The 25,243-nt window shown below is 40.4% G+C and overlaps 1 protein-coding gene across 2 annotated transcripts; it reads right to left on the bottom strand.

Annotated features, from left to right (window-relative positions):
* Positions 1–1,457: 1,457 nt before the first annotated feature.
* Positions 1,458–24,548, bottom strand: grhl2b (grainyhead-like transcription factor 2b). Of its 2 annotated transcripts, none has more exons than XM_030740943.1 (16): positions 24,181–24,548; positions 22,326–22,515; positions 21,515–21,582; positions 19,074–19,446; positions 18,410–18,468; positions 18,079–18,235; positions 16,863–16,974; positions 12,786–12,880; positions 7,673–7,831; positions 6,790–6,847; positions 6,437–6,576; positions 3,735–3,772; positions 3,483–3,574; positions 2,584–2,669; positions 2,421–2,485; positions 1,458–2,328 (listed from the first exon to the last, which is right to left on the bottom strand). In XM_030740943.1, exons 1-16 carry the CDS (start codon positions 24,198–24,200, stop codon positions 2,214–2,216), a joined length of 1,827 nt encoding a protein of 608 aa, XP_030596803.1. In that variant the 5' UTR covers positions 24,201–24,548; the 3' UTR covers positions 1,458–2,213. The 2 variants fall into 2 exon arrangements, with proteins under 2 accessions (XP_030596803.1, XP_030596804.1); XM_030740944.1 differs by lacking the exon at positions 24,181–24,548 and adding an exon at positions 23,614–24,148.
* Positions 24,549–25,243: the final 695 nt, after the last annotated feature.

The following is a 25,243-nucleotide window of genomic DNA, read 5'->3' as shown; positions in this document are numbered from 1 at the left end:
GCTCATTGTCGTTTCACTGTTATTCATAAAGATGCATTTTAAGTCACACCGTCAGAAAGCTGACTGGAAAAATGTCTACGTTCACTGGTTCATGTGATTTTGCAATCTTCTCTACAGACACAACCACGTGGGTCATATTTGAGATGCTGTACAAATTTATATTTCTCCACAAGATTAACATTTGTTGGCTTTTGACACCTCATGCCATTTCACAATTCTAAATTTCCTATGCTTAAAATCCTGATAGTTTATATTATACAAATAGAAATCTGGTAAACACAGGGCTTTTTGTCATGTTTCCATTGTGTGACATATAAATTGGGGAAGCATTAGAATAACTCCAACCAAACAAATGACTAAAGTTAAAGTTAAACAGCTGGCTTTGGTGTAAGGTTTGTAGTTAATATTAATTGGCAAATGTTAGCATGCTAATACGCTAAGGTAAGGTGGTGAGCATACTAACATACTGTACCTGGTAACAATATTGCCAAAATGAAATAAATGTTAAATAATATATATTGTAAATTAAATTAGTATATCTATCAGTAATTAAATGTTAACATTTTGAAATAATTATTAACTATAGCATCAATCTATTCTCTGCCACTTACAAACATCACACAGAAAGGCCCGGGCAAGGATGGATTCAAACCCAGACCTTCTCGCTGTGTGAGGCAACCATGCTAACCACCATGCCACCATGCTGTTTTCCTTATAAGGTCCACTGAGTTGCACCATCTTCTTTGGCAGCCTCCTAGCTGTTAGGAAACTGCATTTTTCTGATTTTTGATCAGTTCGGTTACAATTGGAGGCTTTCAGAGGATAAGATTTGAACTAAATATTTATTTTTCAGAGGCTCCATATTATAATGGTTTACACAGTTGCCTAACAAGTGTAAGATACCTGCCCCCCAACCCCAAAGGGACTGATATTCTTTGGGATTGGGTCAGGAAGGACATCTAGCATTAAAATCTGCCAACTCAAACATGTGGACCATTTGTTGTGGTGATCCCTTATGAATAAGAGAGCCGCTGTTTAATAAAAAGTAAAGTGTCATTATATAATTTGTGTTCAGCGCTAACTGGAAAATACATCCTATAGAGCCAAAATAATGCTAGTCAAAAGACAACTCGCCAGAGTTTATCTTGCTTCACCAAATATAAATGTATAATTTGTTTTCTCAAACTGAAAAATCAAATGGTTAAACAAGTTTGGTTAAAATAGTTAGCCTAGCATAATGTAGCTCTAGCTGCCATCTTTAATTCCATTTCATGTTAAGCTATCTTAAAAGAATACACATTTCTACTGTATTTGTAATGTTTCTCAACCAGCCCTACGTGTGTTTAGTTTAATGACCTTTTCCTTTTGTCATTGTCAGCGTATTAGCGTTTAACTAAAAAAAAAACAAAAAAAAAAACAGTCTTAATCACAGTTTTTCCAAAAAATTATATCTCCGCATCTTTATTAATTTTTCAAAACATCCAAACACCTGAGACACAAATAACAACAATGTATCATTTGTCTCCAGTGAGATCGTGTTTATAGTTTTTAAGTGATATTCTCATTTAGGGCTACAAGTGATCTTTACACTATGTGTTGACCTGTAAATATTACAACATGGTTGAAATAAAGGGATATGACATTTTAAAACTTATTGAGTACTGCTAAAGAAGGTGACTCTGGGAGAAGTCACTGAAATGTAGTACTTTGAATTCTTGAATGAATTGCTAAAGAAATTTAAAATCTCCTTAAAGCATTAATAAATAACATCTAAAAAAAAAAAACAAAGGCCGGCATGCAAAGAAGCTACTAAATTACTTGGGGTAAACTAATTCAAGTTGCAGCTATTACAGTACATCAGGCATTTCACAAGTCTACTCCTGATGTGTCATTTGGCAACATATGTCTGTACAGAATGAGGATAAGCATCCTTTTATACAAGTATGCTGTAAAAACTGGAGAACTTGAATCTGTGGTCTGTGATTTCACCCCAAACCAGTTCATAGGAAAGTCCTTTAAAAAAAATTATGTTAGAAAATGCAATTTGCTTCATAGTGGAACAGTGTTGGTGAGATATCAGATGTGTCCACGTTGACCTCAAAGCATCTGCACAGCTCCAGTGGACTGTCTCCAGTAATTTCAGCCAGCTTATCAACCAGTCACAGCGTCTCTTTTGACTTCTCCTGCAGTCTATTAAGCCAGTTAACAAGCTGTCAAATCTCTGTCAGCATGATCTTGTAGGCGTCTGCGTAGCTCTCGATGCTGAGGATAAAGGTGTCTTCGTTGGAGTAGTGCTCGATGATGTTATCGTCCATGTTCACCAGGATCCTGCCGCAAAACACAAAAGTTTTATTTCATGTGCAAAATGTGAAAGCTCCAAATTAGCCCCAACTTTCTCTTTCTGTGTTTGTTTCACTCACCCTTTCTTACTTTTCTTGTACACTTTGGCTATCCTCTCTGTGGGCACACCATATTTCTCTGATATCTACCGATAATAAAAAAAAAAAAGAAAAAAGGCGCTCAGCTGCAAACAAACTGTGCCTTTGACATTAGTTCCCACGTACAAACAGAGGCATCACTCACAGCATCCATCAGGCCTCTGAGCGTGGGAGACTTCAGCATCAGTGCGTCGAACACCTCGTCTGTCTCCTTTCTCACATAAAGCAGCACTGCAGACAGGAGGGAGGAGAGCAGACCACCTTTTAGTGTATATACATGATAATGCGCCTGTGATTGGAGTGTATATATGAGGAAGCACTTAGGGATATTGTGCGCTTGCCGCATTCAAAAAACTAATCAGCAACCTTTTATAAATCCTTTTACTGTTTTCCAGCTGATGTCAACAGTCCTTCTGGGCCACACAAACAAATCGGGGAAACACAGTCTGGATTTTTTTTTTTTTTAATTTTACATTTACGGCCTAAATAGCCAATCAGAAATCAGAAAAATGCAGTTTCATAACAGCTAGGGGGCTGCCAAAGAAGATGGTGTGACTCAGTGGACCTTGCAAGGAATGAACTTTAAGTCTTGCAGAAGAAGAAGTGCTTGGAAGAAATAGAAATGTAAGTATCTGTGAAGCTCCAGAACAGCTCCTAAATGTACCTTGTTCCGTTAATGTACAGAAGACTACCTGACAAGGAAAATCACAAGTGCTTCTGAGAATGGTTTTATGTTTCTTATCCAAATAATAAGTTGAATCAAAATGAATGATGATGATCTGGAACTGTTACTAAGCATAAATAGTGCTACTCTGTATTCATCCTCAAACGTGATGGAAAATATCTGGATGGAAAAAGATCTGGGCACAGTGTGTCCCATACTCAGGCCTGATTTCTTATAAATTGTATAGTTAATCATTAGAAATGTCAAACTTTCTTGCGTATTTCCCTGCTCTTCTTCCTGGTCTGGATCATTTCTTGAAGGTCACTTGAGAAGATAGAGGAGATGACATGCAGCTGAAGGAGAAGGCGTCCATCTCATACCTCTCTTGTGCGTCTCCTCTTTGATCTGCTTGTGAGGAGACGGGCACAGATCTTCATCCGATGTCCTGAACATCCTCTTCACCACCACGCTCCTGTGAACAGAGAATCACGTGAGGTCAGGTACATGCGTGTATTCTTGTTCCATTGTGGTGACATGCACTTCCCCCTGCACGAGGCGGCTATCTTCAGCAGCTTTCATTTGCATACATATATTTGTATGAAAACAAGTGCTTCCTGTTGATGCATACTCACCCTTCTCTCTCAATCTCCTCTGTGTTGAAGGTAAACACCTAGAAAGGAAGTGTTAGGTATTAATAGCAGTAATGAATGTCATGCAGATATAAAAACAGATATAAAATGAATAAGTGAATGGTTAAGGTTTTGAGAACCCTGATGTTCTCTAGTTGTAAGAAAAAGTTTAAAACCCTTTGGAATTTTCTATATTTCTGCATAAATATGATTCATGAGTCCTAAAAGTAAAAACAAACAAACAAATGAGATTTAAATATTTGACTTTTTGTTATTGAGGAAACTTCTTCAATATTACATATTTCTGGAGGGAAATGTATGTGAACCTTTCAGAATGGCTTGACCCTGTTTTGCAGCAATAACTGTACTTTCAGGTAACTTATCAGGTTTAATCCTCAGTGTACATTTAACTCTAGGATGATGTTGGGTTTCTGCCCATAAGCTGCTCATTTCAAGTCCTTACACAACACACAACATTGGATTAAGTTTAGAACTTTTTTGACTTGGAAAGCAGGGCTTGGCTTAGGCTGTGTTTGGTTTGGGAGGAGAACTGCTGACCAAGGAGTACTTTGAGAAACTCCTAAACCCTACCAAAAGTCCTCTGTGAAGGAGGCAGAGCCTGAAGACTTGGGGGAAGACTTGCCTATCACAATGGCAGAGGTCACTGGAGTATTAGACATGTTCCCCAGTGCTAGGTTTGGATGAGATTTGCCATGAGATACTAAAGGCTCTGGACATTGCGGGGCTGTCTTGGCTGACATGCCTCTTTAATTAACATGCAGATTTTGGCTGTGAAATGAGTTGCATCTGTAGCGTGGCTGGGCTCAGCCTTAGGAATAGGGTGAGCAGCCTCGGGTTGATCCTCTGAGTTGAAAGGAGTCAGTTGAAATGCTTCTGGAATTTGGTTTGGATGCCTCCCTTTGGAGGTTTTTTTGGACACCAGAGACTATAAATCTCATCTGACTTGGGAATGCCTCAGGTTCCCCCAAGAGAAGTTGGAAAGCGTTGCTGGGGAGAAGGATGTCTACAGTACCCCACTTAGTCTGCCCCGTGATCCACGCTTCCGAAAAGCAGAAGATAATAGAAGATTATAACATATTGATTTTATTTTTTAATCATTTTTAGTGGAAGAACTACGGGTTGTTATTTTGCAGCATCACTTGCTTTCTCTTGAGGTTCAGTTCATGGATGCGTGTCTTGATATTTTACCTTAGAATTTCCTGGTATAATTCAGAAATTATTGCTCCATCAGCGATGGTGATCCTTCCAGGCCCAGATGTAGCAAAACAGGCCCAGACCATGGAAGAAGGATCTTGAATGCTTGGATGCAGAGTTTTCATGTCTCCAAATGAAATGTTTCTTATTTATACCATTCCATCATACCATATCCATCTACAAAACACTCTCGAACAGCCTTTTGTTTTGTCCATTTTTATTTTTTTTTTAACCAAACTGCAAATGGGCAGCAGCTTTCTTTTCGGAGAGCAGTACCTTTTGCCTCACAGGCCTCCTGTGGACACCTTTGTTGTTCAGTGTTCTCCTAATGTATTACTCGTGAGTGTGAACGTTAGCCTGTGTAAGAGGAAACTAGAAGTTACTCTGAGTTCCTTTGTGACCTCCAAGGCTCCAAGGCTTACACATCCCGCTTTTGAAATGATTTTTTTATGAATCGATTGTTCCTTTGCAGAGTCACAATGGACCTGAACTTTCTTTATTTGTGCAGCATGTCTGACTCTAGATTGATAGTGTTCAAACTCTTCAGAGATGGTTCTGTAACCTTTTCCAGCCGTATGAGTAGCAACAACCCTTTTTTGTTCATGCCACGAAAAACGTCCTCCAATACATTGTAAGGATTCAACTTTGATCCCTGTTCTCTGTATAAAATCAAGGTGTCACTTCATGCCTGATTCTAATTTCACCTTCAAATTCACTTCTTATCCTTATGGTTCACATACTTTTCCCACTCACATATAATTTTAATGACCAAACATTTTCAAATATTTTAATTTTTTTTTGTTTAATTCTGTCAGACTGGCTCAAGGTAAGCTTCCTCTCTGCCTGTAGGCTCTGCAGGAGCACTAATATTTGTTCCTTTTATCCAGGTTTCTTAATAGATCCAAATCATTTTTTATCCCATTTTTTCCTCTTTCCTTTTCATCTTTTGAGTTGGGGTCATAACTGTTGGGCTCGCTTTATCTACTTTCAGGATGTGTATGAAATTCAGATGATTTGGTTCAGAGTTTTGCAAAAATACCAAGTCTAAAAGGGATGAGAAGCTTATTCCTGCTATTTTAAACAGATATACATTTACTGAAACTAGTTGTAACTGGGTAAATATCTGTACAACTTTTAGTCTGTAATAGTTTAAAAATGCTGCATTGCAATAAAAAAAAAAAACCTGCCACTGTGAGCGGTATATCATTATTGATTACATGATTAAATTTGCCTTAATTTGTAGGCATCAGCCAACATACTATCAGATAAATGTGGTGGAGAAGAACTGCCTCTGGTAGCATAAAATACAAATACTTAAGTAAAATGTTTGAGCATAACTTTTCCTTTGCAGCTGGAGGGTGCGTAAAACCAGAAAAACTTGCTAACAGTTGAATCGGAGCTGAATTGAGGCTCCAATTTCATATTTCAGCAGATGAGCTGATAGCAAAAACAGGTTTGCTTTAAGGAAAAAAAAAAGAATAGCGATCTACCTGTCCGGCTCTCTGCAGGTTTCCAAAGTGAACATCGGGGATGAAGAGCACGGGCTGGGCATCCAAATCGGTCATGGTCTTGAAATAGGTGGTGTCGGACTTTTTGGGGACACTAATCACCCCTACGCCTCCATCTTTCCCTGGAGATAAGTCAAAATGAGAAAAAAAACAAACTAGAAAATAAATAGCAACAATTATTTCCATGAAGGATTGATGTATTCAAAGGGATTTCAGGTAAATATGCAACCTTTTTCTACCTCTGCAAGCCTCAAATTGCTCCCTGGAGCTATAATTTTCTCTGATTATTTTTTTGCTTTTATTCAAAACAAAGTAATTTCTCATGCAGCTCAAACCTTTTGACTTCTTGCGCAACAGCTTTCTCTCCTCGTCCCTTATTTTCCTTTCAGCTCCCTGGAAACAAACAAATAACAACACAAAACAAAAAAAAAATGAGACATCAGAAAAAAATATAGTTTCAATAAATTTGAGCTGTGTGTGTGTATGTGTGTGTGTGTGTGTGTACTGTCTTTTTAGGTGTGCTTTGTGGATCACTATACACTGACCACTAGAGGGAGGACTGATGCCATGATATAACTGCCTCACTGCAACTACCTGTCTGAATACTTTACCTTTTGTATGCCTCTCTCACATCATGTAACAAGCATCAACAATAAAAACTCAGATTTAACTTTGTGATATTGTCATATGAACTGAAACAAAACCAGACAGCAGTTAAACTCACAGCAGCATATTTCTATTTTAGTTCAGTGTTTGAACTGCTGTTATCTCTCCAGAAAATGAAGCCTTGAACTTATTTTACAGCCATTTAAACAACTTCTTAAAGTTTTGACACTCTTCTTTGGTGTTTATAAAAGTAAAGTGACTATTGTAGGAGTCTTTAACTATTAAAGCTTACAATAAGGGTTGAAGATTTTTTACTTTTTGAGTAACCAGGTCAACGTGTAAGAAAAGAGCTTTTGAGAGTATTTATTGTCACCATGAGTAACACAATGCAAGTGCATTTTAGTTCCATTGTATTCAAGAGAAAGCAGACACCTGATATCACGGGGCAACTCACACCAAAACAGTCTAGATGGACAAAAACAGCAGAGGATGAACATGTATACGTAAAACTGGGGAGAAGCGTCCCTTTAACGTTTCTCCTGATAAATTAATTAGTCCAGAAAATAAGATTAATCAAACTCCATATAAAAAAATACAGAAGTGACTCATCACCTTATCACAGAAGACCTTGATCTGTGAGTAGGCCCTGTGTAGTGGCCTGTTGCTGCGGTTGTTGTAGCTGTATGTGTCGATCTGGATCATCAGAGGAAGACCCTTCACCCCCTTCTGAGACGAGAAGTCTGTGCTCAGGCAGTTTACTGTGATGAAGATCTTCAGGGACACAGAAGGAGAGGAGGAAATGTTAAAGCACTTTAACTCTACATATTTGGGAATAAAAGTACATTAACTTGCCACTTTGGTAGGCACACCCGTTCAACTGCTCTTTAACACGGGGGGGGGGGGGGGGGTCAGTGACTCAGTGCATTTAGGCATGTAGACATTTGGGCATGAAGAGCATCTCTGAATGGGCTACAGCGGCAGAAGACCACACTGGGTGCTACTCCTTTCAATTAAGAATAGGAAGTTTGCACAGACTCACCAAAATTAGAAAACAGAAGACTGAAAAAATGTTGCCTGTCTCGATGTCTTCGGCTACATTCAGATGGTCAACCAGAATTTAGCATAAACAATAGCAATGCCTCATATCAATGATTTAGGCTGCTTGGTGGTGTAATGGAATGGGGGATATTTTCTTGGCACACTTTGGGCCCCTTAGTACCAACTACACATCGTTTGTATACCATAGCCTACCTCAGTGTACCCATCTTCTGATCAACTGTGTGATCTATCATGTCAACATGGACCACAATCTCTGAAGAATGTTGCCAGATCCTTGTTGAATCTGTGCCATGAATTATGTCAGTTCTGAAGGCAAAAGTGGGTACTAGCGAGGTGTAACTAATGAAATGGCTGCTGATTGTATTATTTTTAGCTATAAAGGAATCCAAAACATCCACAAGAATGCTACATTTAATTGCAAATACTCAAAGAAGTGTATACTTCTGTTATGTTATGTTGCCTCTCAAAGCGAGGCCGTATCTTTTAATTTTCTAATTCCAGTGCTCGATATTAATAGTTTTGCCAGATATAAACCACCTAGAGTTAGCCAGTAGAAGCCTTTTTTTTTGTTCCTAAACAGACATGTGGCTGTTGAGTATCACAAACAAAATTCCTTTCATGTGTTTTCTTCTCAGAAGATAAAAATCAAAAGGACAGAGATACAGATCAGTGAGAAACTATTTCTTCTTTCTGTGATGGCGTTCCCATCAGTGAAAAAAAGCAAACAAAAACGTAACTGCTGTATTTCTGCATTTCTTGTTCTTCAAGCCTCGGCACACATCACCATCAATCTTTGAGCTTTGTTGTTATTGCGTACTACAACAAAACCCAAGGAGGTTGGTCATTAACTTGAACCATTAAAAACTCCATTAGCTACAGCAGCCAAGAGGAAAGCCTGTGGAGAAGAAACACACTTAATGCTAAAGCCCCTTTTCTTTTAATATACTCTATTCTGAAGCACTTCTCTCACTTTTATTACCTCTGATTAGTGTTTCTATGAATTTTGATATACTCTCTTTTCTATTTAAACATCAGAACCACTACTGTTAACTGCCTCAGCCGCTTTTAAATGCATGACAGAGCAAGGTGGGCCACAAAAAAAAAAAAACAAAAAAACAATCCACAAAGATTAGGTAACTGCTTCTTAAAACCGCACAGCACCCTGATGGAGGACTACCAGATGAATCAGTTCCACTCCTGTAATTTAGTAACATGTAGGAAGATTATTCAACCACATGAAATGAAAATAAAATATTACATGGGAACTTAGGCTGTACGCTCTTGTTTCTACTCATGACATAATTCAAAGCTCTACTTACCAGTTTAAAATGTGCAAAACAAATGAGCTAATCATGCTGACAAGTTCAAACTTTCACATCTCTCAGAGTAGATTTTTTTTGTTTGGCTTTTTTTACAATAATAACATTTCACTCTGAATGGATTCATACACTATATTGCCATAAGTATTCACTCGTCTGCCCTCACAAGCAAATTAACTTGAGTGACATCCCATTTATAATCCACAGGATGTCAGCCAATCCTTTGCACCTATAACAGCTTCAACTCTTCTGGGAAGGCTTTCCACAAGGTTTAGGAGTGTGTTTATGGGAATTTATGACCATTCTTCCAGAAGTACATTTGTGAGGTCAGACACTGATGTTGGATGAGAAGGCCTGGTTCACAGTCTCCACTCTAATTTATGCCAAAGGTGTTCTATTTGGTTGAGGTCAGGACTATGTGGAGGCCAATCATATTCTTCCACACCGAACTCACTCAAACTGGTGTGCAGTTATGTTGGAACAGGAAGGGGCCATCCCCAAACTGTTCCCACAAAGTTGGGAGCATGAAATTGTCCAAAATATCTTGGTATCCTGATCCTTAAGAGTTCCTTTCACTGGAACTAAGGGGGCGAGCCTAACTCCTGAAAAACAACCCCACACCATAATCCCCCCTCCACCAAACTTTACACTTGGCACAGTGCAGTCAGACAAATACCGTTCTCCTGGCAACCACCAAACTCAGACTTGTCCATCGGATTGCCAGATGGAGACAAGGGATTCGTCACTCCACAGAACACGTTTTCACTGCTCTAGAGTCCGTGTGCTTTACACCACTGTATCCAAGGCTTTGCATTGTGTTTGGTGATGTAAGGCTTGGATGCAGTTGCTCAGCCATGTAAACCCAATCCATGAAGCTCTCTACTCACTGTTCTTGAGCTAATCTGAAGGCCACATGAAGTTTGGAGGTCCGACTGCAGAAACACACTATGCACCTCAGCATTTTACATGGCCTTTCACTTCGTGGCTGACTTGCTGTCATTCCCAATCACTTCCACTTTGTTTTCTAACAGCTGACTGTGGAATATTTAGTAGTGAAGAAATTTAATGACTGGACTTGTTGCACAGGTGGGACCCTATCATGGTACCATGCTGGAAATTACTGAACTCCTGAGAGCGACCCATTCTTTCACAGATATTTATAGAAGCAGTCTGCATGCCCAGGTGCTGGATTTTATACACCTATGGCCAGTAATTGGAACACCTGAATTCAATGATTTGGATGGGTGAGTGAATACTTTTGGCTATATAGTGTATTTGTAAATAATACATACCATTGGTCCATTCTTATTCTAAGAGCATCAAATAGTGCTGTTTTAACAAAACTATGTGTCACAGACACACAAGGTGTCTTTGGGTGCCAGTTCTGTGACCCACAGGGGTTCGAAAATAGTGAAACAGGCATGTTACTCCCACCTCATTATACACTGGTGCTTGTAAAGGTCTCTTAGCATCACTTTTAGATACACTGGGTAGGCATCATATTTCATTCAGCTGGGATAATGTTGTAAACGGCCATATTGTAACCCAAAACCCAATCTCTTCCTCAACCTAACTAAGAAGTTAGGCTTTTTTTTTTTTTTGCATTTTTGACCACAGCAGCTTTTATCATCAGTGGAGAGAAACAGGAAATGGGGGAAAGATACAGGGAAGACACATGGGAAAATTGGCAACAGGCTGGGATGCGAACCCACGCCGCCCGCACCGCAACATGGCATATGTATGTGGTTGCCAGTTTCACCACTAAGCCACCTGGGCACCCTAACTACGAAGTTTTTGCTATCTGTACCTAAGCAGTGGCTAAAGGCAAAGTTAAAGTGAATGAAAACCAGTGGGCTAAAACACAAAACTCCCAATTGGGACAGAAACTGTAATTTCCTGCTGACAAACCTATAACTTCCTAATGCAGACTTTGTAGCTCATTAAGACCACTAACTCTTAGAATTTTATATTTTGCACTGCCGATGAGTCAAATCACCAACGGCAAAGGATATCTTGACACTATACACAGCACACTATTTAAGGTGTGCATCTGCAAGCCACTTTGCAACCCACCGCCACCTAAGGTCCTCCTTTTTCAGCTGTGTCTGATGTCCTAACTGTTGTTCTCTAATGGGTTTTGCTGCTGTATCGGTCACTTTAGGCTTTCCACAGCTTAACAAAGAACAAAACACCAAATATAATCTTATTTTGACTAAGGTGATTCCTGATGTAGGTTTTTCTCAAATATACAGGACTTAAAGCAGAGTGCTCTGTTCCAGATATAGGTGTGTACACCATATCATGTGTGCTTTACTCAGAAAATAGTTCCATTGTGTTTAATTGTGGCTTAGCCTCTGGGTGTCAGGTTCCTGCTTATTGCCTTACATCTTATTCATTTTCCAGGTAGTGTTTTTGCTATCAGGCATAAAAAAAGGCATGTAAAAACATATCTTGGAAGTGAAAAAGGCTCTCTTTAAAGTACCCTCCTATTTTTTGGGTTTTTTTTTTTTTTTGTCCTGACAGAAGAAAGCAAATACAATAAACTGCCTCGGCATTACACCTGTTTCGGTGGTTGAACACGTATATGTTCAGGTTCAATAGTCACAGAGTTTCAAAGAGGAAAAAGAGGAAAGAAAGACAAAAAAAGATGAACAGAGAAAGTAAATATTAGTCCAGAGAAGTGAGCTTGGATTTTTTCCAGCACTGTCTTTGTCCCCAGGCTGCTATTACAATGAAAGAGTCATACAACACAGAGTAATTCACACAGTCACTGGTGTTCACACAGAAATGAGGGCAAAACAAACAACAGAGGGTGGGGACCGAGACTGGTGTGTGTTGGTCCTTGGGGGCACTCTGGAGTTCAAACACTGACGAGGCTTTAAGGAGTGGCCACAAAGGAGGACAAACAGAGCAAAAGTGCACAACACTGCCAGTCAGTTTTATGACTGTCAAGAACATGCCAATCGTAGTGAAAAAAAAACTGCCTTTAATGTTCAACTCTGCAACATTTTAGGATTCAATTATCAATTTCAAAGTGAGCTCGGGAGTGTTTGTGATGCCTACGTGTCAGGCAGGTGCTTGCATCATATTCGAAAGTGCACTTGTGTGCCAACAACTGAATCAGCTCATAAAACCTGTCCCACTGCTTTTCACATTTTCAACTCATCTCCAGCAAGAGTAAATACAATGGAGTAGTTTCTGGGAAAATTACAGTGACACTTATTTCACACACACACACACACACACACACACACACACACACACACACACACACACACACACACACACACACACACACACACACACACACACACACACACACAAACCAAATGGTAATACTTTTGTACCTTGGCCTCTTCATTTACATCCCAGGTGAAGGAGATGGCGTTGTAGGCGATTTCTTCAATGTTGCTGATCGTGTTGAAGCTTTCCTTGTAATCAGCTGTGGGGACACATGGGGACACGGTTCATTTCAAGTATAAGTTCTTCTGCAAACAATGACACCGCCCCACAAACTGGTCAATAAAAGCAGGTAGCTATTGTTTAAGATAAGCACTGAAATGGCACGCTTCAGTTTTGTAAGATAAAGCCTTATCTGCAAGAGCAAACAAGCTCACAGGCTTCAAAGGGAGCAGGAGGAAACATAGAAGACCATTTGGCTCAGAGGACCACATTAAAAGCCAGTCACATGAGTGCATCAGTATGATATTGTTGACTGGGGACGATAAACAGGATGGACTTAAAGGCCCATGGTATGCTGGCATAATGACTCATATGTGGCTACTCCATTATGAGAATGTTAAGATAACCTAAGGATTGCTACAAGGGAGAATTTTAGCTAAAAGATTTTATCCTTCCCTTCATTTTGAGGATTTAGTCAATAAAAAGTGGAGAGACTGTTTTTGAGATGCAAAGTTGATTCCGTCCAGTTTAAGCAACAGAAAAGAGAGGCCTTCAAACTGACTTCATTTTAGATTTTTCCTGTCATCACAAATGCTCCTTAATTTTCTGGGGCTGTAAATATTGGAGCATCAAATGCGAGTGACAAAGCCCAACAAATGCAGTGCTATTGTGACCCTTTTCCAAAGGTTTATGTCTTCATTCAGCAGGAATGCCATAGATATGCAGAAAAAGAAGAAAAAAAATCGCCTTTTATGCAATTTGTTGGCAATAAGTAAACTATAAAATGATGCCATCCTCATTTTTTGACTGAAATGATCAAAAAAAAAAAAAAATCACCTTCTGTATTTTTCAATTGGAATAAAAAAATCAGCATGTGGCAGGATGAGATCCAGATGTGATCTGGGGGTGAGAAGTTCTACGTCCCCTTGTCTGTCAGTGACCATTCGTCTCTGTCATCCTAACTGCCGTTGCAGCAACACTTCCTGCTTTCTGAGCAGGTGCACAAAGCTACAGGGCGAGCAGCAGCATGCCTATCTGCTAACAGCCCACTCTAAATAACCCCATTCAAATGATCCATTCTGTGACGCTGCCCAAGGGCACGACGGATCCCGCCTCATCCCCCTCACCCCCCAACTTGCTATTCAGCTCAGATCACTGAAGATCTTCAAGTTACAGCCTGCGCCCGGGCTGAGCTAGCTGTAGCTGCAGGGACAGTGGCCCGTCCTCCATTACTGGCCTATTTTGTCAGCATGACCTTTAACGAATGTATACTTGTAGAAAGATAAGTGTGTTCATGTGCAGATAATATCACTCAGCTCCCTGTTGATGCACGATAGCTATCTTTGCATCATATATGCACACCTACAAACAGAGATTCATTACACTAGCAAATGCCAAACAGGATGCCAAAGGGATGTACGCTTAAAAAAGTTGTTTCACTTCCTCCAAACAGACGCATGCATGATTATATGCAACCAGCAGTAAAATACTTTTCATCTCCATGTAATAATGTTAAAGGTGAGATGCTATTTCAGCAGCAAAAAGATAGAATGATTTACATTCAAGTCTTCATTTTGCAGTTATCTGAAGACCATTTTTGTGTTTGGATTATAAAATGTGCCATATACTCATACGCATTGTAACAAAGTTAGGTTCATACCTAACTGTGTTTTCCTATGTGTCTGTGAAGGGGTCAACGGCTACATGGGGTGCACCCGGGCAAAAGCAATCCTGGAAGACAAAAATTCTCATCTTGGCTCATTAACGCCTGAATTGACATGATTTGCCTTTCAATTGGCCTTTGTTTATTTAAGTTTTGCAACACCTGGCAAAGTTCTTATTATGGTCACACACTTGTCCCTCACTCATCACTTTCTCATTGATTTCTCTGGTGTTTTATTCAGTTGTGATCATTTCTTATCTTACTGTCATCCACTGCATATTATTTTCTGTATTTATCATGATCTGGGAGCCAATCTAGACAAATTGGGGCCCCATGCAAGATCTGAACCCCGAGCGGACTTGTTGACTGAGGTCTTATCTTCCAGGATCCAGGATGGCAGTAGCGTAGTGGCTCTGAATCCCTTTAGAAGAGCAGTTCAACATTTTGAGAAATGTTTTAACTAGAGGCCTGATATCACCTTCAAATTCATGGTCACAGTCAGGAAGCCAGATAGCTTTGTTTATCATCAAGACTAATGTAGTTTGCCTCTGTCCTGAATACATAGTATTCCAAGTTCCAAAGGAAACAAGGGTAAAAGTCAGGAATGAATCTTCCAAGAATCTTTAACAAAACCTCAGATGCCAATTTGCTAGGGGTAAAGTTAGAGAATCACCAAAAAGAGGAGAAAACACTGAGCATAACCACAAGGTCAAGCTCAGCTAATCTCAGTACCAGCACACCTCAGAATGGCTGCCCAAGTAACCTTATGCAAGATAATGAACCCTGAGTTGCCCCTGATCTAGCCACTGGTGTGTGTGTGTGTGTGTGTGTGTGTGTGTGTGTGTGTGTGTGTGTGTGTGTGTGTGTGTGTGTGTGAGGTTAGAAAGTACTTAGGTTATCGGCTATCGATAAATCCCATGTAGGACATTATTTAAGGTGATTCAACTTTTATGCAGTTGCTGCTCCCTCTGCAAGCTGCTTTGCAAGCCAACCTCCACCCCAACTCTTGCTACTCATGCTGTATCTTACTTGGTGTGTTACATTTACCTTGGAAGTCAGCACAATGCCTATTTTTTCAGAAATTCCACTGAAGCTCATTTACGAATAGAACCTGGTCAGTGCTCTTTGTGTGGCTTAGTTAGGGAGTCATAAATACACAGCAGTGGGAGTACAGAGTACAGATTACAAGTTTTACACTTTTACTAATGTTTATGTACACTTTTGGATTGTGAAGTTGGGGTTGGTGGGGGTTCTCCAGCTTTCTGAGTTGGAAATACAACTTGAGGGATGTTCCAGTAGAAATTTCCAATTTAGAAGTCAGGATTTCTCACTTCATATGGAATACACTATTAATCAGTGTCATATCTTTTGTCACTGATGCCTGTCCTTTTTTTTACGAGGGTATCTTGCTGCAGTGCCATACTGCAGCTCTTTCTACTTTCACTAAAGTAGTCCTGACAGAACTATCAGCAAAAATATTCAATCCATCTAAGACAAAAGAAGCCCAAAATGGGTTTTCCATTCTTCCTTCGCATGATGCTCAGGTTGGAATCATCTATTCCCACAGATGCAAAGATGTGTGTGAATTGTAGGCTGATTGGGACTTGTCTTGGTTTGTATAAATAAAAGAATTAAGATGAAGATCTAAACTGGGAAAGAATTACTTCCAACAGACCTCGACCAGCTAAGGTAACAGTGTGGCTAGCATTCCTCTCCCTGTCCCGACAAGCTGTGTGTGTCTGTGTGTGTGTCTCCCATCGAATTCTCCCACATACCTCTGCATCTCTGCCTGCTGAGCAGGCCCAAGCTTGTCAAGGACAAACTGCCTACAATCTTCTCACACACTCATTCAACAAGGCGTAGAAAAAGTCGGTTCAAATTCAAATGCATCAACCGAAAATCGGCGGCAGACAAAAGGTCAAAAGTGTAACGATTATAAGACTTTAGATGAGAACACGTATACCCGTGGGAAATGCTGTGAGATGGAAAATTTAACTCTGGTTTGGATGTTTTGTTTTGTTTTTTTCACAATTCAGTATTTTGCTCAGTCTCCCAGTTAATGTCAAAGAGATTAGAGGATTTAAGTTGTGGGTATCAGTCATATGCAGGCATATGGAGACTCAGGTGTGTGTGTGTCTGCCTCTTGCCTCTTGTCTGATGGTGGGCAGCTGAACGGCCACAGGCAGACATCTGGGTGGAGGCTTGTTTGCTCTCAGTTTAGTAATGCTGTGTTTACTAGTTGAGCACATTCCAGCATAAATGTGTCATCTTGTCTTTTGGTTCATGTGTTTTCATTCATATGTTTGTCCAACATGGGACTGAGCGAGAAGAAAAGATGAAGGGGCAGCGAAAGTCTCACCAATGTCCAGGACTCGCTGTTTGGCCGTGTGCTGCCGAGAGTGCCAGTACTTCCAGTATTTAAGCTGCTCGTCTCGGTTCTTGTCCTCACTGAACACCACCATGATCACACTCTGAGAAGGGAGGCAAGACAACAAAATGTTAAGACGACTTAAGACTCAGACGAGACCGCAGACAACACCAACCCTATCTGATTTTCATCTTCATATTACAGCTTGGCTTTTATTTATAACTTCGTACTTTGGACTCAGATTATCTCCAGAGATGTAGCAGCAACACAGCAACATAAGGGGTAAGATGATTAGATAGATGACCACCTCTAAACTTAGTCAAACTTATTTAAAAGATAAAATAAAGTGTCACTCCACCCAGATAAATGTGCACGAATGCACAAGCTGATGAATTTGTCTTTCTGTATTCATTTTTTCATGTGTTGCTAAAACAATATTTAAATTTAAAGGAAGTTATTCTGCTCTTTCCCAGCTCCATATTTTTACTTCTGGACTCGGTCTTATACAGGCCTTTATCTACACCCTCAATTCATCCCCAGCCAGAGCTGCGTCCTGAGATGACTCTATTAGGGATATGTTATCTTAATGACCCCATACAGACCATATAGTTGAAAAACCTGTTTAAAAGTGAGCGTTTGGGGTAGTTTGAAGCCTTTTGTCTCACAGGGATTACTCAAGTATATGCTGACTTTGGCAATGTGTAATACAAGCATCCACTATAGTAACAGGGGCATAAAATTACATAAAATAAGGAAAAGAATAATAGATACTCGTTAATTTGTTACCAATCAGTTTACCTATTCAGCAGATACTGTAGGTGGCAACATTTAAATTCATTTGACATTAGGGTTCTGTGTGGTATTCACTCTTTTTTAGCTTTGTTTTGGATCTCCACATACTCTTTTGGGTAGTTTCTGATTTGTAATGTCTGAGAGTTTTTTTTTATTTATAGCAGTTGTGCTCAGTTACTTGCAGTTACTTGCTCTCAAAACAGCAAAAAAGTACTAAAACTTCAGGCCAGAATGCCAAGACTGACGTGGAGAGAAGAAATAAAAAAAGACTTCCTGCTGGTTTATTATTAGCTTTAATAATAAGAAAAATGACAGTGTAATATGCAAACTTTCAAAATACCAGGGGAACAATCTAATGAAACTGGGAGTGGAGGGGGGAGAAGGAACAAAAATCAAATCAAAATGATCCGCTCACCCGGACTTTACTGATGGGGTGACGGAGGCGCTTGTTGGTGCTGAGCTCGTTGAGCGTCACAGCGTAGAACTGGCCTTTGTTCAGGTAGGTCATCGGCCCCTCGCCCTGCTTCTGACGCAGCGAACGAGAGGCATCCAGCGTGTACTGGAAGCTGTCGCTGTACACACAAACACATCAACAGCAACATGTGGTTAAAAAAATAACAAAGCGGGATGTGGGGAACAACAACTCAGAGCACAAAGACTTACAATGAAAGTTTGTTATATAATGGACCACATGTAAATATTTACACCATATAAGCTGTAATAAGAAGTAGGCTTGAATGACTTACACTCCCTCCTGATGAAATAAGAAGTCATCTGTAGGTAGAGAGGAAGGCGAGTGGTACTTCTGTTTAAAAAAAAGACAGAAAAAGAGGAAATTATTAAAAAGAACATTTAGAGGAACTGCTTAAACAGTACAGCAGATCCAAAGAAATTAAACTCCTGAGCAGCAGGAGATCTTAGAGCAACAGGGAGCACATTAGATGACTAATTTAATAAGTCTTTAACCTCTGAGTGAATCATATTTACACATCTATCAGTCTCCACCCAGCATATACAGTTACAGATCATCAGCATCTGACATTTCAGTCCTGAAGTGTTACATTTCCCGTTTTAGTGCCTACAGTACTTTATTTCTCTTCCCAGTGTGTCTTCTGGCACCTCATCATTCATGCAACTATAGGAAGGTAATAGCAACAGACCAAAAAGAAGCAGACCTGAGCCAGTGTTTGCATTGCATTCTGGTCTGATTTTGAGTATCTTTGTGGAGTCGCTATTCACTGACTATCTTGTAGATTTTGACGTTGACTTGCATCAACACCAACAAACTGGAGGGCACCACACTTTTAACACCAACAGTGTGCATGTTTTGGCCCGTGTTTCCCTTAAATGAAGCTCTTTCTATGTTTAACTGCATCAGTATCTGTTCATGTCCAGACTTTCCATTCTCACCCTGTCTCGTTTCTCTTCATACGGACTGTCAGGTGGACTCTGCTCGTCGTCTTTTGTGTACGAGTTGTGATTGACGGTGGTCACCTCATACGGACTCTGTTCATAGATCACCCGTGCCGAGTCTTCTCCTTCCACCCGGTAGTGAGGCCCCCCTGCTGCCACGAAGACGGGTGCGTACACCTCGGCCTTCACCACAGCCACAGCTGGAGAACTTCCGTCCCCCGACCCCGTCGAGCTGCTGAACTGCTCCCGTTTGGTCTCCTGGTGCTCAGTGTTCAGGGACAGGTTGACGGGGACAGACTTGAGAACCTGAACCCGGTTGTCCACTGTCTCCACCTCGTTTTGGGTGCTTTGGTTGTTTGGCAACATAGTCCTGATAAAAAACATGGATTAAATAGGATTTAGGATGTATTTCTTTGGGAAAATCACTGACTGCAGCAATGTGAAATATTAGTTATTGAAACTGGTGAGCTACTTTTGGAGGTAAAAAATAATTTAGTTTAATTTAATTTGAAAAACTATCTATAACTAACCCTAAAACTGATGTCCATTTTAGTAAAAGAAAAGTAGGCGAGTCTGCAATGAGCAACTTAATAACAATAGTCTTTTCTGAAAAACATAAAAATTCCCTGTGGAGTGTTTTTGGACCTCCTGTAGCATTTTGGGTTTTGGGGTTTTAAGCAGAAATCCGGAGTGTACGTTAAAGCAACACATGGAATAAAGCAGGTAAAACACTATAAATAGATATCTGTATATGAATATACAAAATGTATTGGCAGGGGGCTATAGTTTTGGTACAGGAAGGTTTCTGATTTCTGACCAGTCCGGTTTTAGTTGCATGCAGTTAAACAGTCTGTGTGCAGTCAAACAGGCCTAGAGACTGCCTGAAGACCCTCTGACAACTACCAGTTGCTAGGGAAAAATGTGTATTCCCCAACCAGTTGTTGTGGTTGCTGGAGGTTGCTGGCTGTCGCTGCATGAAATTGGTCACAAACAGGTATATGGTGCTGCACCGAAAACTTCCTGCAACGCCTTTGGTCACTAGCACATCTCCACCGCTACAAGCTGTTCGTGCAGGAGATGCTCGCCTAGCATTAGTGAAACTTTGAAAAACTGACCAGAAACGGAGAGTGTTTGCCTTTTAGTTGGCAAGTGTTTGGAGACAAGTTTTTCATGCAAACTATGGGCGACTGCAGCAATCTGCTAGCAACCAAAGCAATCACAAGCAGGCTTTTGTTGCAGCACACCCTTTGTGACAGATTTCAACTACCAACAGCCAGTATGTCTGTGTAGGTTCTCAATCATCCAGGTCATAGTAGTTTCTGGAGCTTGAAAAAAAAAAAGGCGACCGGACTTCTTTTTGTTTCTTGAAGACGTTTCACTTCTCATCCAAAAGGCTTCTTCAGTTCTCAAACCAAATGGTGGAGAAACCCAGGTATTTAAACCCCAAAGGGGGTAGTCCCCTGGAGGTGGTTATGACCATCTATTGTTCATGTGCATAATCACATGCGCCAAGGTGTGAATGGAGGTGTGGGCCATTACAATCAGTGGTTTCAGGTGAAACCAATATGGGACTTCACTCCATTGTTTCATGTGACCTATTGAGGTCACAGCCAGCAACTGGTCTCTGGGCCTGTGAAACTGAGGCCTTAAATCAGCAACAAAGCCCAGAAAAAAAACAGATTAGTGGCCAAGAAGTGTTTTTGGTAGTCGAGCGCACATCAATACAGCGACTGTATTTCTAGCTTCTGTTGTTTCTTGTATATAGTGACTTTAATGGTGGCTTTTTGGCCCACCATTTCTGACTGTAAGAAGAAGAAAACTCCACATAGGCCCTTTAATTCTCTTTCTGGTATGTCTGAAAACCTGCTTTCATTTTAAAGATTAGCACTAATATGCATGTCAGTATTGAATAATTGAAAAAAAAAATTTGAATAAAATGTAATGATGCTTTCAGGTACAGTTGATCTAAACATTCACGCAGCATGTTGTCTAAATGGAAATGAGGCAACGTTTCCCCTTTTACAGATCAGTAAGTAGATAACAGCAGTTTGTTCCCAAAGCAGGAGCGTATTTTACCATAAAATCTTTTTTCATTTGCTTTTTCATTGGCTTCAGTAAATTCTTGGCTTCTTTCTTTCAGTATCAGCACTTCAAGTGAAACAAGACTCACTGATGTGTGATATTTTCACACATTGATACTCGTGGTGCTTGTCTCATATCACTGCGACCTTAGATTAGAAGATTTGTTACTGTGTAATAGAAAACTGTTTTTGCAGAAATGGCTTTCCATATGAAACTGTTTTCATATGCAATCTTTTTAACTTCATTCTTTTATTTTACTGAGCTCCGGGGTTCAATTCCACCTGCTGCTGGAAACATCTGCCGGCGACATATTTTCATGGTCTTTCCAACCCTGAGTGAGACCCGTGTTCACTGACCTCTTCTCCTGTTCCTCCGTAATTTCAGTGGCTTTGGAAACTTGCAAAAGTCTCTTATCTTTGGGCACCTGCACAGAAAAGGAGGAAATGTCAGTCATGGTCAAACCTACAAGGGAACTATAGCTTACAGCTTACAACATATATGCTATAAGTGTTTTCTTACGCATCGTGTACCACATGGAACGTGTCGCCTGTTTACACCAAGCCTCTGTGCTGTGTGATTTTTGAGTTGGTGCGGTTAAAAACTGAGTGCAACAGTTGTCAGTGTGACCTTCTGACCTGAATTCATTTATCTAACAAATGTAATCCTTTGAGAATATTAATGTAGACTTTTCTAGAGTTGCCAAAGAAAATGTCCAGAATACCTGAAACTAATGTGCTATTACATTTGAAATAACAAAAAGTTTTAAGAATTTCCACATATTTGACTTCATCTTCTTTAAAGTTAAAAAAGGAAACTGTAAAATGTGAGGCACTGAAAACCCTGCAGCCTAAATATCAACTTCATCTTTCTGTTGTTCAATTGAATTTCCCCTGTGACACTACCATTTAGGTTTTGCATTAATGTTTTAAAGCTTACCTTTTATGCTCATTTCTAGCTGCATATTTGCATTCTTGGATTATATTTGAGTACCTTTCCATGACTCACAGTTCAAAATGATCCCTATTTATCTTTTTAGGTAGCCTTCTTCTGATTGGCTGCCCCTCACAGACAAAAAGGTCTGATAAGCACCCACCATTCTAACAGTATAGATACATGAAATAAATGAAGGGAAAGAATAATGGCTGCACTTTAAGACTTTTTTTGCACCTTGTAGTAGTCATAGAGCAGACCCAGGGCATTGGCACTGTCCTCGTCTCCGTTGATGCTCATCATTGCCTTGGTGGCAGCTGTCAGTGGGTTCTCCAGGTACGACCGCCATGCCTCATCTTCGCTGGTGTACGCCCGCCTCACCGCAGGGAACGAGTTCTCGTTGGGGACCACCACCACCAGACGTTTGCTGAGAAGCACGAGAACATAATAATTCTGTTATTTTCCAGGCTGAACGGTGACTGAAGAAAAATTAAACGATGAACTGATTAGCTAGAGCAGTTTTCACGCCTGTGTGTTTTTCTGTGTGTTTTCCTCTTTGCTCTTTAGGCTCACTTAAGTTGAGATCAGAGACCAGTTAAATGCACACAGTGTTGCCACAACATCTCTGAGCTCAGCCAATCACAAGAGAGGCTCTGAATGTGGCAACTTGCACTTCAAAATCGTTGCACAAAACATTTCTGTCAACAGCGGTAAGTTTTCACTTGGCTCTTTCTGTTTGTTGCTGCAACACATTGCTTGACAATCAGGATATTTTTTTTTCATGCAGCTCTGTGCAGCGCACAAAAAAAGGCTGTCAGTATGAAAGATCTGTTTATTTTGCTGCTATACTTTCTCTATTTGACATTCGTCCTTCCTCTGAGCAGTGACGCAAACCTTTACAGAAAAAGGCGCAACTGCAGAAGACAGGCAACAACGGGCAGAAGGGAGTTGTTCCACGGTGTCTTCCTTATATTGTATCACACACAGTGGAGCGATGCCGTGCTTTTTTTAGCCAGCTACAAATAAATAATGCTCCTGTTATTGGATTGATCTTGCATTTATCTAAAAAAAAAAAAAAAAAAAAAGAGCTGGTATTCAGAATCAGGTTGTTGTGTGAGCGATGTTTATGATTTTAGCAACTTTACTCTGGTGGGTTTGACTAAAGGTTAACACTGTGTGTCAAAACAGAGGCAGACACCTGCTGTTTCCACTGATGCAGGAGACAGCAGCTCTGCAGGGCAGCCAGGCTTTGACAACCACATTCATGCCACACATACTTCTAATAGTATTGATAATGACTGAAATAATGATTAACTGTCAAGCTAGGCAGGATCCAGGTAAATGACATAAGACAAAAGGTTATCATTAATACAGTTTAATATGCTTTTTATGAGTATATTAGAAAATTTTTAAAAACTTTACTATTATTTGGGATTTGGAGAAAGTGAAACACAGCACCTGTGACTGGCACAAGGCATAATATATTATTATTATTATTATGAAGAAAAAGTTTAATATTACTGACTTTTCAAGAGCACAATCCTTCTCTATTAGTATTTAGCATTGTAGTCCAAAGGTTGATTTCTTTAAAAAGTCCATAAAAAAAGGAATTTCTAGTGTTACAAAACAGCAGAGGCCAGCAGGCTTTCCAAACTGTTCCCATTCACAAGCAGACCCAACACGCTCTCTAGGCCTGAAACAGGGAAAAAATATACAGTGATATCCGAAAGCAGGACTAAAAAGTATTTTTAAAAAATTCAGGGTGTTTACAAAAGCCAGTCCTTGCACTTTGAAGGCTTTCCCATCAGTCAAAAATGGCGAATTCAGCTCTAATGAAATCCACGGCGCCAAGCTTGTCAGCTTTTCCTTCAGGCCTAGAAGAGTTTGATATCTGTCATAAATCATCCAAACGGAGCAAAACCGGTACGCGTTCCCCATTTCTGTGTATATATGTGTGTGTGTGTCCTCTACAAAAGTAATCCCGGGTTTAAAGCAGCTTTGTTTTAATAACAGACTCTAAAAGAAAACACTTTCAACAACTTTCCCCCCCTGCAATTCAGCAAAGATCCTCTCCTCTGGCTCGATCACTTACTTGTCTGTCTCCTGTGACATATTTTGCTTCCTCTACGATTCTTCCTTGTGAAACTGGACTTTCAAGTCGGAGCAGGTAATAGAGTGAGAGTGAGTTGCCAGAAGTTGGGCTACAGGTAAGTCGACTTTTCTCGCCCCGCTTCTTTTCTCCCTGCCCCTCTCTCTCTCTCTCTCTCCCTCTGTGTGTGTGTGTTTGACTGTCTCTCCTCCGCTCCCTCCACCTGGACAGGTAAAGCCGCTTTTTTGTCCCCAAGCAGCCAATCGCGCTGCGTCTCTCTCGCTCAGTTTACACGTAGATTACGGTGACAAACATGAGCATGTTACACCGCCGTCCATTATGATATTTGCCTTGGCTCGCTTTAATGGCAGCGGGTCAACTTTGGCTGCGAATTCTTCCACTGTGGAAGAATTGAGGCTGAGGGTGAGTCTGCCCGCTGATTGGCTGCTGTCGAGGGGCGGGTAGTTCCGATTGGCTGCTGGGGCCAGGTAGAGGCCCACCTCACCTGAGAGCATAGCAAAGGACGGTACTGAAGACGCCGCAGTGACACAGAAAACAGATAAACACGGAAAACAGTTTAGATTTGAAGGGAGAAAAAAGACATTTACGAGCCTTCAGATCTGATTTGATTCTGTAAAAGTTAATCTTTTTTTTTTTTTTTTTTTTATATATGAGGATTTGAGGCATGACTGCGCAGCCTCAAACTGACCATTCACTGGACACACTCTGCCTCAGGCTTTCTTTCATTCCCATCGGTTGATTTAACTTCTGGCCCCTCAGATTTCAGTGGTGACTTGCCTGTGTGTGTGTTTGTGTGTGTGTGTGTTTCAGGTAAACTCAGAGCAGAGCGAATGCAGGGAGGAGCCCTATCATTAGCTCACACAATGCCATTGTACCCTTAATGAAGCTATTGTACGCGGAGATCCCAATGCATGGGATTACCCAGACAGAGCAAACAGTGTGTGTGTGTGTGTGTGTGTGTGTGGTGTGTCAGGTGGTGCGCAGCAATCTGTGATTTTTCTTCTCTTTAATGTATGGATGATGGATGCAGGGTGGTGCTTTATTA

The sequence above is a fragment of the Archocentrus centrarchus genome, chromosome 11 (genome assembly GCF_007364275.1).
Source record: "Archocentrus centrarchus isolate MPI-CPG fArcCen1 chromosome 11, fArcCen1, whole genome shotgun sequence".
Lineage (NCBI taxonomy): Eukaryota > Metazoa > Chordata > Actinopteri > Cichliformes > Cichlidae > Archocentrus > Archocentrus centrarchus.
The sequence above is the reverse complement of the archived record's forward strand: the minus strand, read 5'-3'. Positions and strand labels throughout refer to the sequence as shown.

Excerpts from the sequence above, each read along its gene's own strand:
- grhl2b (XM_030740943.1), bottom strand. The coding sequence starts at position 24,200 with ATGTCACAGGAGACAGACAA. Across the intron at positions 3,575-3,734 it reads GAGGAGATTGAGAGAGAAGG|GAGCGTGGTGGTGAAGAGGA; the intron begins GTGAGTATGCAT and ends CTCTGTTCACAG. Across the intron at positions 2,486-2,583 it reads TCAGAGGCCTGATGGATGCT|ATATCAGAGAAATATGGTGT; the intron begins GTGAGTGATGCC and ends TATTATCGGTAG.